At 34.3% G+C, this 13,392-nt stretch overlaps 1 protein-coding gene across 1 annotated transcript in view; it reads right to left on the reverse strand.

Moving 5' to 3' along the window:
- Positions 1–218: 218 nt before the first annotated feature.
- VAPA (VAMP associated protein A) overlaps positions 219–13,392 on the reverse strand; it is a 29,485-nt gene continuing 16,311 nt past the window's right edge. Inside the window, exons 3-6 of the mRNA XM_062570121.1 lie at positions 7,862–7,965; positions 5,786–5,866; positions 2,373–2,549; positions 219–1,361 (exon numbers count right to left, since the gene is read on the reverse strand). Of these exons, the coding sequence (XP_062426105.1) occupies positions 1,203–1,361; positions 2,373–2,549; positions 5,786–5,866; positions 7,862–7,965 (521 nt within the window). The 3' untranslated portion in view covers positions 219–1,202. The remainder of the gene's footprint in view (positions 1,362–2,372; positions 2,550–5,785; positions 5,867–7,861; positions 7,966–13,392) is intronic.

Consider the following 13,392-nt stretch of genomic DNA (forward strand, 5'->3'; position numbering starts at 1 on the left):
TCCTTTTCCAAGGGTGAGCAACTAAGGCTCACTTAGTAAATATCAACTCTTCTGCATCATGGAATTCATTATGGGTGTCTGAATCATTCAGAAACACAATTTGAGTATCTGCTAAATTGGAATTACAAACTGAGTAAGGTAGCATTCTTGAATTAAGTATCCTTATGAAATCAAAGGATAATAACTTGACACCTAGAGACACCCAAAAGACCCAAAGATTGAACAGAAGGTCGATTTATTACATTCCTGCACAATCCAAGCAAATTGTTAATATACTAAAAACATTTATTTCTGCTATTTATACCTGCTGGATATCCAAATTATTCCGTCTCAAAACAAGTTGGATAATTTTCTCCTCTGTAGCTGAAAGCAGCCAGAAAACAGTTTACTTTTTAACAAACAGAATGGAAACCCTTATTAATTTTTTCAAGCTTCAATTACAACAGTCTAAGCCAGAGACTTATGCAAACAAATTTTTAAATAGCCATTTGTTACAAGTAGCAAATTACCATGAACAATGAACTTGTTAGGAATCCCTTCTAAAAATACAACACACACAAACAGGCTACCCAGCAGAAAATCTGTTAACAATTTTATTTCTTTTGTAATGTTAAATATTATGGGACAGGATTGTAAGGATGAAAAACTCTTAACAATGCCTCACAAGGGATAAGAAAGAAATTCTGCCATGATATTAGCAAAGTAAGGTAAGGAGAAAATTTACACAGAACGAGGCACCATTTCCCCCAGAATACCTCTTGTCATATTCCTGAATGAGTGGGATTAGCAATCTAATAAATCATTTTTCCAAGAGGTAACAGTAACAGATAAAATTTTAAAGGATTATTAAAATAACATTTACAAGACTCTGAACAATTTTTGAACTCTTATTAAAACCACAGAAAGAAAGAACAATTCTTTATTTATGAATTTTCATAAAGGACTGAATATGCAACTGACATCTGCTATTGATGATTTAATGTACAATTTTGTCCAGTAGCCGAACAGTTTGTCTTTTTAAATTGTGTTTTCTAACCGTGTGAGATCATTAAAGGCAAAGCCTGCTATGATGCTGTACACAAAAATGGTCACTTGGGCCATACTACCAATGAAGTGGTAGGTAAACAATTTTTTTCTGGCCAAGGGAAAAAAAGAAAAGAAAAAAGAAGCTGCATTTTGCATGCTTCTCTCACTCATTCTTTCTACAAGATGAATTTCCCTAGAAAGAATCCAATGAAAATGGCTGCAATTACAACAAGAAGCGAAGGAAGAGAATTAGAGCCATTATCTCTTAGGGCCAAGGCTGTGGGTGATCCAGATTTATCCGAGTGTGCTACCTTTCTGAGCCTCAAGCCTTCATCCTGAGGGGGGAAAAAAACATGCAAAATATTTATGAATGTGTCTTCTTAGTAATCATGAAAATTTAACTCAAAAGCCAATTTTACTGGTGAGCATTTAATAAAGTAAGAAGTCATTTAAAAAAACAACACTGTACCACACCAAAATCCAAAGTAAGTGTGAAGTCTGCAAACTATAACATCTCAAATGAGAAGATAATCCACCTGTGTATCTGCTTACTTCTGTAGAAGAAAGATTCTGGAATTCTTACTAGGCACAATGAAGATTGTTGCTTTCACTCACATAGTAAGAATTAAACAAAAGTAATTCCTTACCAGTGATTTTGTGCTGTATTTTTCCCAATGTTTCAATGTCACCAGAATTACAGGTAAGGAGACAACATTATTTCAGGATTCTTTAAAAGGCTTTGATAGTCACTGAAATTTTCAGATATCCAACAACAAATACACAAAAAAAACCTCAAAAAGTCACATATTGACAAGTTACAGGTTATTGAAATGGTATTACTATATAAAGTTACTGGACCTTTAGTCACTCATTTGTTCTTGTTCACTAACTTTTTATGATACACAGTGTTACTGCTTTCATTCTCACTTACTCATTTTTAAGAATGAGTAACGATGCAGTTTTACACAAAGCTACAAATTAAGTCTGAAGCAGAGATATCCAAAATAACTGAGACCATCTTAAAAGGGAGTATCTTTACTGCTTTTTGTTTAAGAAGAAAACAGTGTAGCTTCAGTACCTCATTCACAACAATGACAAGATCTCAATCACTGAGGAGTGGAAAATATATTTTAAATGTCAATTTTTACTTGCACATATTCCTGCATTAAGAATCACTAATTCTTAGATCAGTCTATAAATACAACTTTTAGAAATAAACTTAGCTACATATTTAACTGCAGAAAGACTGCACAAAAAAAAAAAGAAGAAGAAGATATACTACTCAGTATTTGTTCCAATCAGTAAGAGTAGACCCACTACAATATAAACATGGAAGCAGAACTTACTCTCAGGTGCCGATTTTCGTCCGACAGCTTCATAACTTCTGCCTGAAGTCTTTTGCACTCCTCCACTAGCTTCCTTGTTTCAGTATCATTAAGTGAAACACTATGTGGTTTTGGCATCGGTCCATCCTGTTTAGATGTATTCAGTACTGGGGCAGATTTGCTTGCATCTATATCATTCTACAAATATTAAGAATGGCTTGAGAATCTTACTTACCTAGAGAAAAATTATTCATAGCTTAAAATTGAAACAATCCAGCTACTAATATAGTTCAACGAAATCTATATTTATAATAATCTAATCAAAAACTTGTTACCAGCCCAATTCTGATTAGCACAAATATTAAGAACCAGAAGCATATTGCACTTGTTCACATTCTGTACTAAATGCCACTGAGACAGAAAGGAATATTTAAGTTTCTTAACACTGACCTCAGTAGGCACCAAGAAAGCATACACAAAATACACAGTAAATACATAAAATAGCATTTAACTGTAGCTAATTAGTTATAAACTAATATAAAGTACGTATGGAAAAAGTATTTTGCACTTAGAGCATTTCTTATTAAAGGAAAACAAAACATTGCACAAATATGAACTTTAAGCCTCACAGCATATCTGAAAAACGCGTTACTAATTTTGAATACAAGTGAAGAGTCACACAAAAGGCTGCAAGAAAGTTAAAAAAATATTAAGAAGCTGGTTCCTGCAACTCTGCTCAAAGCATACAATTATCTTCAGCAGACATTAAAAATCCAGTGGATACAACTGTCACCATTTATAAAAACACGGCATTCACATGGGAATACTCTCAGATATAGCTCCTATTACAAATTCAAGCCTCTATTCTTGTTTGATTTGCTACCCAGCTGTGTGATTTGGACCATGACCACACTGCATCCTTCAGAATATCAGGTAAGTAGATCAAGTGAAGTATTAAATGTAACAGAGAACCTATTAAAAGCTAATATATCTATGTAATAAATCTATGTGAAGATTCTGATTTGCAAGAATTTCATGAATTCCTAAACAAGCAGCCATGGTTTAGTCTACTGCATCTGCTTGCATTTTGCATCTTTCACAATACAATCATAGGTAGCCCAAGAGCCAAATCCTGCTACATTATAAAGGCACTGCTAATGGGATTAAAAAAAAAATAATTAAAAAAAGTTTACTTATGAGTAAGCAGGGTACAATTTCTTTTTTTTGTTGGTTCGCTAGCTAAAAAGGATTCATTTAGTAATACTGACACCTCACTGGAGTCCTAAGACTTATCTCCCTGGAACAAACCTGCTTCTTCTGCTGTCTGACCTCACTGACTGGTTCCTTCATGTCAATCTTCTGGCTAGGATTGGTAGGCATCTGAAGAAAGTTGTTGCTGACTGGAGTGAAATACTTGTGTCCTGATGTAGATATATCCTGAGGTGGCAGGTGAGCCTTACTCTCAGGACCTGGCTGATTTCTTTTTGTAAGGTTTAAGGGAGCGACTAAATCAACTGCTAAAGGATTAGGTTCTGCAACCTCACGCTGCTACTTAGAAAAATATAAATATTACAGACAGGCAATAATATGAAGGTATCACATTATGAAAGTACAAAAGATGTTAATTTTGTACAAAGCATTAAATTTCTCTAACTACATTTTAGTATAAAATTAAAAACAATACATTTTTTTCTAGTATCTATGATGTAATTTAATAACATGCTAATAAACATAGAAAAAAAACCAACCAAGTATCTTCAAAATAAATGTTTAGCCTTTATAGGTTTAGCATTTAACACATTATAGGCAGCTGACAGCTGAATAAAAGCCTGCATCTCAAGTTACATTTATAAAAAAAAATTATACCATCATACTGACATCTGGTCTAAAAAAATATCCTTACTCAAAAAGGTATATTAAAAGAATGGCTGCAAATCCTTCATTCAAACCCTTTATGCATGTTAATGATACAGTCTTTACATGCATAGATTCATGCTACTTTACCCCAATATAGCCTATAGATTATTTTATACAGAAATCGTGCTTCAGCACTTTAATTCACAATGCTAAAAGCAGCACTAAAAAGGGGGGAAAAAAGTAACAGTATTAGGAGCCAATAAATCAAAAGTTAGTTAGCAGGGTAACAAAATGTTGATGCATAGGAAGTTGGCACATTCTTCAAAACCTGTAGGTAACTGGCAGTTAATTATTACTCCAACTATCAGGCAACACAAAACAGAATTCTTCAGTCTCATCATGAAATTATCATCTCCTACATAATTAGAATATATTGTATTTGAAATCAGCAGCATGTGAGAGGTAATGGGAATTTATTTTTTGTCTGATTATCTGTCCTTTCTACTACCTTCAAAGATTTATTTAGGACTCCCAAAACATTATGTATGTATACACTTACCTCTAACCTTCTCTAATTTCAGTTGAATTAGAAACAGGATTTTTTAATTAAAAGCACTTAATATTTTAAAAAGCAAAGGATTTAATTCAGTTTTCACTGTCCACATTAGCATGTCGTTTTAGACTTTTTTATTAAAAAAAATCTGACAGCAATAAAATGTTTAAAATAAAGAGAAGCTGCAACAGGACTCACATAATATGTAAAGGGCAACACCATAACCTGTTTGCACTACAGTGTATAACCATGCCTGTAGAATATCAGCTTTCATACTGAAATTTAATATAGCTCACTCCATACATTATTATGCATATTTACACTAGCATAATTTGGCGTTCAGTTTATCTCCAGAACTGATGAGCTGCTATTACAGGTAGTAAATAAAAACTATATAACCATAGCATTTTTGTCAAATGTTAAGTTTGCCTTCTATTTAAGATTCATTTCCTCTAACTGATTAGGACATGATTCCTTAGACACCATAGCTAGGACTTAACTCACCAAGCTTCAGCTTTCTAGATGACTCATTCCTAAAGCTGGTTTTCTAGATTCTCTTTATTAGTCAATGTAGAAAGACAACAAAAGCAAACCTGGAGGTATCAATTTTAAGCATGTGCCTTTGCTATACCCTACAGGTAGAGCCATCAGTTGACTACAGAGTTTCCTAAATTCTAACATATCATGATCACCTAACTAAAAATATATGGCAATGATACCACAAAGCAAGTTACAATAAATCATTAATAACTCGTTGTCAACACTATATGAATTCACAATGTATCATAAAGGGCTAGAAGAGGCAGCCATCAAACAATGAATGCTTGTAAGATCAGGTTGCAGTGAAATTCAGAGAAAAAAAAATCCGTGAGAAGTTGCATACTACATATCCTTCCTCTCCATTTAATTCAGCACAAATACCTACAATCCATTTAACTTACACAGCTTGTAAAAAAAATCAAGACCAATTCCTCAGATACTCTAAAATCAGCGTATCAAATAGTTTTACTCTTTTCTTACTTACCAATTTATCATTTTCATTGGGCATTTCAAACACACATCTCAACTTGGAGTCCATTAACTCATCAGGTTTTGCCTCCTTCCACTAAGACAACAATTACATGGTTACTTAACATGTCAGACTTAAGCAAACATTGAGCAATTCTTGAACTTGCTTTTAGAATTCCCTCATATATAGCTGAATACTGTCCTTACTCTAGCTGCAATTTTCAGACTAGCTTTTAAACAATAATAAATTGAATGCAAGGGTAGATCCAGACTAGATCCAGAGGTAAGTAGGGGATCTGAGGGTAGGGAGCGGGGAAAACAAAATAGTTTTCTCAACACACAACTAGCAAAAATTGCCATTTGGGTTGCTCTAAGAACAAAGTTACAGCCCTATTATTCCTGGTAGATATACTCCTTACTTTAGAAGTACCATTTTAAACAAAGGATTGAAAGACATCTTTCAGTGATTCTATACTTACTTCTAGAGTAAGTGCTTTTTAATTATCCATATTTCAGATTTTTTTTTACCACTCTCTCATTACATTAAATTACTATTTGTAACTACCACAAAATACTGTAGAATTACATTACGATTTGGGCCTATATTTCAAAGTAGTTTATAAAAAAATTAAATTCTAATAATTATTAATACATTTAACTGTAAAATATGCTGGAATCTCTATGCCCAAATGACAATTAACTTTTTAACTCATGTGGTTGCCTTAAATCTTTAGCCTCAGAGATCTGTTTTCCAGTAATAAGTCCTCCGAAGCTACCTTAAAGTTGCAGGTCCTGAAGACTAAAGGATCCAAGATTTCCATGAAATCCTTGTACTGTTTTGTTCTTTTTTTTCCCAGTGGCATCATTTATATAGTTATAACTACAATTACCAATTTTCTGCAAGATTTGTTTCTCAGCAGTCTATACTTCCATAGATTGAGAAAGCAGTTATTTGAAAGGTGTTCCTAAAGCAAATTTTTATATCCTCACCAAATAGCTACATTTCACTTACTGCACATAACCAAGAGCTAGCTATCAGAGTGCGATGAAAAAAAGTAAATCAGACCGACAAGAAAGAAGTATGTTATATTTTTAGCTTCAAAAGCTTAAAATCTATAAGGTTTTCCACTATTTCCAGTGCAGAGAGATTCTACAAGTGGTCTTTACCTTCATATAATCAAACCTAAGGCTGCCCAGATGTAATGGCCTTGAGTGAGTACTGAAATATAATTCTACCCTTCACTTCACCTACCCTCCTCTACCTCGAGCTATTAAAGTGAACATTGAACATACCTATGAAAAGACAGGTAGTCCTTAAAACACTCTTTAGGAAGCACAGCCTGAGCATCATTCCCCTGAACCCTAATGTACCTGATTATGAGAGCCCATGTATGCCCTGCTAAAGTGTATGTTCTGACAACTGAAGGCTTTCCACCGCTGCCAGCTTGAGAAGTCAGGGACAGGTGTCCTGACTTCTGAACAAACAAGCACAATCCATCCTACCAAGTTCCTCTTCTTTCTGGATCCTCAACAAACCAATTTGCCCAAGAACTGAATCAACAGCATGCTCTATTAAACAGAAAGTAAATCTATCATTTGTGTAGGCTTTAGCACCTTGGCTATCTTGTAGAAGGACTTGTTTTAGCCTTTCAAGTATCTGAATTCCTTAGAAACCCATTCAACTTTTCATATAAACACATACAAACATTTCTATCAAATGCATTCATTTCATATAGCTTACTTCAGGCTTGCAGTTTGTACATACTCCGCATTCCTTCAACCTCAACCTGTTTATTCTCTTCCTATTAGCTGCATGTAAGACCCAGCTGCATACAACAGGTCTATTATTTTAATACTGAATGATCTTACCTGAGACTCGTTACTATTTTCTCTCTGTTCACTATGCAAATTCCAAGCACTGAGCTTGTATTTAGTATTAAAAACCCTGACTCACTTATGGAAATCGTACTTGCTCAGAAAAAAATCATTTTTTCTCAAAAAATGAATTACAAATAAGTGATTCATTTAAGCTAGAACATAAAATCTTAAAAGAAAAAATCTACAACAGTCTTTCTACCTCGTTTTTACTTACCACTGCCTCCATATCTGAAATATTTGGTGGTGCATAGATTGTCTGTACCATGAACTTGTGTTTACTCTTCTCATTTGGGTCATAGTCAAAAGGCTGTAGCATTACTGTTCAAAAGAAAAATGAAGTGTAAGATTATACGGTTCTTTAGCTTACTGCAGTAAGCATGCTATCCACTTTAGATTTACTTCTTACTAAACAGATACTGAAGTTAAAATGCAAAAAGCAGTTTTGGAAATAGAGCAGAAACACACTGTAGCAACAGCTTGTGACAGGAAACAAACCTAGCAATTGTTAAAAATCTTGGGTTTTAACAGTCTAGTTTAGCTTTGAAGATTATTTTTGCAATTACTATAGTTAAAAGGTATTATATAAATAAGGATAAAAAAAATCCTGTAAGACAGATGGACAAAAAACAAGCAAACACTGTAAGACTCTTCTGTACAATAGACATATTTTATGATTAGCTGAATGGAAAAATACAAGACTTAGGGTACATACTATGACAGCTCCTCAGTGGGGACGGGGGAGGGGGGGAGGAAAGAGGACTTATGTTAGGGCCCATGTAGTGGGGAAAGCTCAACTGATTTTTGAAGACATATTAATCTGAGCAAGGACTGAAGCTACTAAAATACTTCATTTAAACCACAACTATTACAGGACAGTTTTATAAAGAAAAGAGATAAAGCTGCCTCAGGGCTTTAATAATACATCTTCAGACCGCCTTCAAATTCAGCTGTTTATTTTTTTTAGATTTATAGTGCTTAGTTACAGAGCAATGCATTTTATTCAGGTTTTAAAACATTCTTAACTAAGTACACTATGACAGTTAATATTTGTCTGAAACTATTTCAAAATCTAGGTACGCAGCTAAATGGTATAGTGACTTTGGAGCCTCTATCACATTCTACTAGAGGAAAAAGAAGGAAGGAATTCAAAACTAAGTTCCCTGTAAAGGTGATTTTAAGCGAACCATTAAAAAAACCCTCTCTCCTTGTGTTTTGTTTGTTTATTTTCAGACTTGTACATACTCCAGTACAGGTCAAAAAAACTCCTGGATGAAACTGGACATGTTGACACATGACAGTTTGTTCTACAAACACCAGAAGTAGTACAGGCAAACAGCTGGGGTATCTCTGCAAGAGCAAAACCCTTTCTAAATGACAGTATTTTTACTATACTTTTAGCTTTCCTAAGCTGAAAATTCTGTGAGGAACAGAAATTCATATTTCTAAAGCTATTATTTTCAAGTGTACATAAGCTCAGTACAAAAAAAAAATCATGATCAACAACACTATTCAAGATCTCTGTTATTTCTACAGCATTATAAATTCATAAATACTCTACACTATTTTAAAATTAAAGTTTTAAATACAGAATCACAGTTTTACAATACCATCTGGGAGCAGACAGTATCTTTTTACACTGCATAGAGTTCCTCAGGTCTCCCTGGCATCACTGTTGGGGGAGGAGGTAAGGAGAAGACAGGACACGGAGTTCAGCTAAGGAGTTCAAAGCAACTGAAGTAACATGACATGTATAATACAGACCAGGATTTTTTTTTTTTTTTTAACAGGATATAGTCACATATCCTGGGGCACAGGATAAGGGTTTGCAAAGATAGCTGAATATACAAGGTTTGTTAGGATAGTGTTGGAGGACTGCTGAAGAGAGGAATACGCACTAGGCACAAGCTACCTCTGTCTTTATTGTCTGTCTGGAGCAGATCCTGAAAGAAACTATTACGTTAACCCCTTATTCACATTTGCTGTCTGAAAATACTCATTGATTCACTCCAGAAGGGAGACCAGGTCCACACAATTAAATTTAACTGTCTTTCTGTCTGTCTATGTGTATATGTACACAACTGGGACTACTAGAGATGAGGACTCAGGGTGAACAGTAGAGCTAAGTTATTTGACAGCATAAATATGTTGTCTTCCATCAAATGTGAATTTCAGTTTAGTATATCTTTACACAAAATTAAATAGAAGTTTAAGTCATTTCAGATAAAAATTAAAAATCTTAAAAATTACATTTATGGAATCTTATCAGCAGGTATCTGTACACTTCTCTATTTTATAGCAATGAAAATGCTAGTGCAAAAACACTGATTTAGCTAAGAAAACATGCTGTATGCTCTGAACAAGTTCCCCATATATTCCTATACCAGTTCAGTCTGAACTTCCAATACTGTTGCACAGTTTTCATCAACTAAATTCTATTTTCCACAAATCTGAACCTTCATGTACAGCTTAACATTTTTGCTTTCACTCTCAGAAAAAAATCTTCCTGGTAAGAATAAATTATATTCCATAAAATACCAAATATAATATCAAAATGACTAACAGCCACTCCAAATTCACTAGTACCTATGGAAAAAAAAAGTGATTTCTGAATTGGATTGTATTTCCTTATATAATTTACACCACAGATATTAGTTTCATGTTGCAGGCGGTTGCTACTGCATGATCAACTGCCCTTTTTCTTTAACACTGTACACAGTACAATCAAAGGAAAAGTAAATAACGGGAATCGGATGCATTTCCCAAATGTAGCACATAAAGGAACTGCAGTATTTGACATGATTTCAAACAATCTATTTGGAAAGGTTTAAAGGGCAGGTTTCTTTAATCGCTGATCTCACTGTTGCCCAAAACATAACTGAGCAAATTAAAGGCTTCTTCCAAGTATGCAAGCTATAGAACAATTCTTAAATTGCTGTCAATAGACTATTGAATAGCAGGTAGTACTTCAGTCTTCCTAAGCCAGGGAAACTGATGGAATAACCTGAAAGGTGGCAAAGCCAGCTTTCCAACACGAGGACTTCTTTCTATGCTAGCAGAGTCCTCGGGTAAATATGCTCTTTGACCACTTGGTCACAGCTGAAATTTTGACTGAATTGAACAGCACAGGTAAAGACAATACATGGAATCAAAGAGCTTTTGAAGGTTTTAAATAATCATGGAAAACCACATGAATACATGAAGCTAGTTTTCAACACGTGTTCTTGGGATCACTGAACAGCCTCAGATCCCTTCTAAGGGAACTTAAACTAGTAACTCTTGTAAACAAGCTTAAGTTTTCAAAGTAGGAGGACTTATCGCCACAAAATTGATTTTAAAGGGGTCAGAAAACCAAATTTAATTGTGAAGGAAAAACAGTAACATGCTACATTCTGAAAAAAAAATCAACAACAAGCAATTACTATACATGATACAACAACAAATAGTGAATTTAGAGCATTAGATTAAAAAGTAAACAATGCAAATCAATAGTAAAAAAAAAAGGGGGGGCTTACCAAATTAGTATTTTTGGAAATATATATAAACACAGTTGAAAAAGGTTACCTACTGATTCAAAATTGCACTACAGACAATATAGCACTCATTTTAAAGGAAGTCTGTGGCTAAGTCCTACATCTACAAATTAATTTAAGAACTAGCTTGACCGAATCAGAATGATGCATTATAAAGTCTGAAGATAGCTAAAAACATCTCAATATACAGTTTTGAGCATGGAGTTTCAGTCATTATGTTATAGTGATTCTTCTCTATACAAATATGCAAGAGAAATCTATTTATAATGGTATGAAAGATAATATGAGGTAGCACTGAAAACATTCAGTCAAGAGACTGATGAGAAAGTGGGTCACTAGAAAAATTCTCTGTACACTTGACTTACCAAATGACCCAGAAAAAAAAACAAACAAAAAAAGTAAGGCCATACTTTGGGGAAGACAACTCTGAAAAGCATCTTGGGCTTGCTGCAACTAAACAACTGCACATAAGCTTCTGGTAAGACAGAAAAAGGAATATCCAAGATTTACAGCTCTGCAAACTGAAGACTCAACCAACATGATACTGTTTCCCTTTATTGGTGAACTTGAAGATGAAATATTGTTTACAACTCAATTATTTACTGCTTGTAAAAGAACATTTTAAAAAGGGAACTATTCATAGAATTGCAAACATGTCACAACAGGCAAACGGAATACTTAAATCTATTCAATTCACTGAAGATAAAGTCCAGCAATATCTTGATCATTAACTGGATCTGAATATCCCTGGGGAAAGATACCTGACACCAGACAGTTCTAATCCAACAATCAACATACGGTCCGAACAAAATGGCTGAAAGTTGAAGTTCAAGTGGGAAATAAAGTATGCTTAAATTTTGAAAATATTCTCTCAGTAAGTGATCTTTCAACCACAAGATGCTGGACTGTACACAGAAAGCAGTATTGAAGTTTCATACAGTCACTTTCTACTCTGATCACATTAGTTTAGAAAAAAGTTTTCTTCTTCAAGGAAAGTTACTCTAAGGTTTTAATCAATCAAACTCAAAATTTTCCTGAGCCATTCCTTGCAACTTTTGAATACATCATCTGAAACTACATTCCCAACTTCTTTTAAACTTCTCAAATGGCCTAGGTATATGAAACTGAAAAGCTCTGAGGATTGCTCAGTGTTTCCCTCTTGCTTTGCTACAACTTTTCAGAGGTTCTACAAAAGATTATCACCTTAACTACACTACTGTAAGCTACAGGAGCTACCGGTGTGAACTTCTAGATCTCCTATAGCCTATAAAACCACAACTTATTAAAAGTTTATTCCATCTCTCCAAGTTGGGAAACATAACGGTCCACAGGAAAATAGTACTCTCATCTCCTGCAGTTCCTGCCTTGAAAATCTCCTTATTCAGAAGATTTCTGCCTCAAAATGATCAAGTGACCGACCTACCAAAAAGTATTTACCAAGCCAAAAAACTATTACCTACTCTTTTCCCATGTCTTTGAGAATGTCCACTCCCATGACTCTTAACATCTAGCCTTTCTGACAGTCCAGTATAACCTTAAACCATTGTATGTCCAGCTACCAAAATTCTGCTTACTGTCAAAATAAAGTTTGTAAGTCAAACCTACATGGAGTTCCATGGAAAAAAGAAAATGTATCATCTGGTCTCTGGGCTCACTCTCTGCTTCTCCTTCCCCCACCTCCCAAAAAACAGATTAAGGAATGTTTCTATAGTAACACATAGTAGATTTTTTAAACTATAGCTCCACCTAAAATAAGAGAAAATATCCTTTCTTAAAAGTGATTTAGTGGTTGCCACTTAACACATAATAAATAGAGAAATTACGAAACAATAGAGTCCAAAAAACAGGTATCATTACTGTGGTCAAAACAACTACTCTATCATTCTATTTTTTTTTTAATGCTATAAGCTGCCATGTTAAAACTTGTGGAAACACATCACAGCAGCCAAATAACGTCCCACTTCAAGATAGAGGCATGAATACAGCAGACTGAAGCAAAGACATTGTTGATGCCACTCCCCATTTCCAACTTCCTTTCTGCCTCACATATTGTGAACTGCAATGTAAATGTGATGGCAAGTATTTCTGCATAGCAGGTTTTCATGTATCACTGCATCTCTACCAAAATTTGATAGTTGCACTAATGAAGGAGAACAGTTTTATTTTTAAAAATCTTAAACAAGATTGATGCACTCTCAATAGACTGTAAGATCAC

This window comes from Rhea pennata, chromosome 2 (assembly GCF_028389875.1).
Source record: "Rhea pennata isolate bPtePen1 chromosome 2, bPtePen1.pri, whole genome shotgun sequence".
NCBI classification, from domain to species: domain Eukaryota; kingdom Metazoa; phylum Chordata; class Aves; order Rheiformes; family Rheidae; genus Rhea; species Rhea pennata.